Genomic DNA, 1,469 nt, shown 5'->3' with positions numbered 1-1,469 from the left:
CCTTGATGGCGAAGTGGTTCTTGGTGATACCACCGTAGACAAGCTGGGAAGCCTTGGCGGAAGCAGTAAGAGGAGCACAGTCGGTGACAGCGCCACCATAGATGGACATGAAAGCGAAGATGACACCGAGGATACAGGCGAGGAGAGCAAGGCCAGCGTTCATGTGGAACTGAACCTCACTGACGATCATGGCGAGAATGAGAGCAGCGAGAGTACCGGCGACCCAGACCCAAGTAGGGACCTGCTCCTGAGCGGAAGCAAAGTCCTCAACACCACCGTCGGCATCAGCCTTGGCAGCCTGCTTAGCGAACCAAGCGTTGCTGTGACCACGAGCCTGGAGTCTGTTGTTGATGGAGCGAGCGGACTCGTGGACGGCGAACTTGATACCATCCCAGACGACCTTTCCGTGGAGGAAGAACTCAATGAGAGAGTAGACCATGAGGACCATGACACCGGGCCAGAGCATCCAGTATCGGGGAGAGGGAACGTAGTCGGGGTTGTCGACACCAGTCATGACGCTGAATCGAGTGATGCCTTCCCACTTACCCTCACCGACGGCAATACCAATGCACTCACCATAGTGAACGAGAAGAGGACCGATGAGACCCCAGGCGACGACGGTACCACCCCACCAAGAGACAGCGGCGTTGAGACCGACGAGGATACCGGAGCCGAAGAAAGCGGGAGTGAGCTGGATGTACCAACCCCAGTTCTCAGGCTCAAGAAGACCGCTGGCGTGTATCCAGACCAGACGTAGAACCAGGTGAAGATTGTGCCCAGTGTGAAGAATTCCATTCGGCATTCCTGCCCACCACAGATGATGAGCCAGAGCAATGATGAACGCAATACCCCAGAGCCTTGATCTCTCGGGAGCGCATCAGCCGCCACCGCATCCAACAGCGTGCATGGATCGAATAGTCATAGCGGTAGCAGTAGGCGTAGGGAAGACGAGGTTAAGCTCCCTGGCGACATTGATGATGAAAGAATCGTCGGAGAGGAACAGCAGCGAAGAGACCGAAGAAGGCGCAGACGAAGGTGATGGTGAGGATACGGCCAAAGTCCTTCTTGGGGTCATCGGAGAGGAGGTCGAGACGGTACATGGCGGGGAGACCAGCGACGAAGACACCGGACATACCACCAGCGCCAGTGGCAGCGGCTTGGATGATGGAGTTCTCCTGGGGACCGAATTTGCCGCCGAGGATGGGGACGTGAGGGAGGGACTTTGTCAACATGAGGATGAAGCCATAACCGAAGATGGCACCAAACATGGTAGCGGGGAAAGTGAAACCAGTCTTGAGGCCTATAGTTCGTTAGTATTATGAGATTGTTGTTGATATGTTGAGGGTGGCATACCGAGATAGACGTTGGAGGCGTTGACGAGAGAGCCGAGAATGATACCGACAATGACAGCACGAGCAGTCAAAGGGTTAGGCTCATGCTCGACACCCTTTGCAGGAGGAAGCTGGAGA

The 1,469-nt window shown here is 55.7% G+C and overlaps 2 protein-coding genes across 2 annotated transcripts in view; both read right to left on the bottom strand.

The window, feature by feature from the left end:
* Window positions 1-802, bottom strand: part of FOXG_05678 (uncharacterized protein) — a gene marked incomplete at both ends in the record, with an annotated part of 1,704 nt that extends 902 nt beyond the window's left edge. Inside the window, one exon of the mRNA XM_018384086.1 lies at window positions 31-802. Within this exon, the coding sequence (XP_018241123.1) occupies window positions 31-802 (772 nt within the window). The remainder of the gene's footprint in view (window positions 1-30) is intronic.
* Window positions 803-953: 151 nt separating this feature from the next.
* On the bottom strand, window positions 954-1,268 carry FOXG_05677 (uncharacterized protein; the record flags this gene model as incomplete). The annotated part of the gene is made up of 1 exon (XM_018384085.1): window positions 954-1,268. The coding sequence occupies one exon, from the start codon at window positions 1,266-1,268 to the stop codon at window positions 954-956; it is 315 nt and encodes a 104-aa protein (XP_018241122.1).
* Window positions 1,269-1,469: the final 201 nt, after the last annotated feature.

Source organism: Fusarium oxysporum, chromosome 2, assembly GCF_000149955.1.
Source record: "Fusarium oxysporum f. sp. lycopersici 4287 chromosome 2, whole genome shotgun sequence".
NCBI lineage: Eukaryota > Fungi > Ascomycota > Sordariomycetes > Hypocreales > Nectriaceae > Fusarium > Fusarium oxysporum.
Note: the sequence above shows the minus strand (reverse complement) of the source record. Positions and strands in the feature narration are given on the sequence as shown.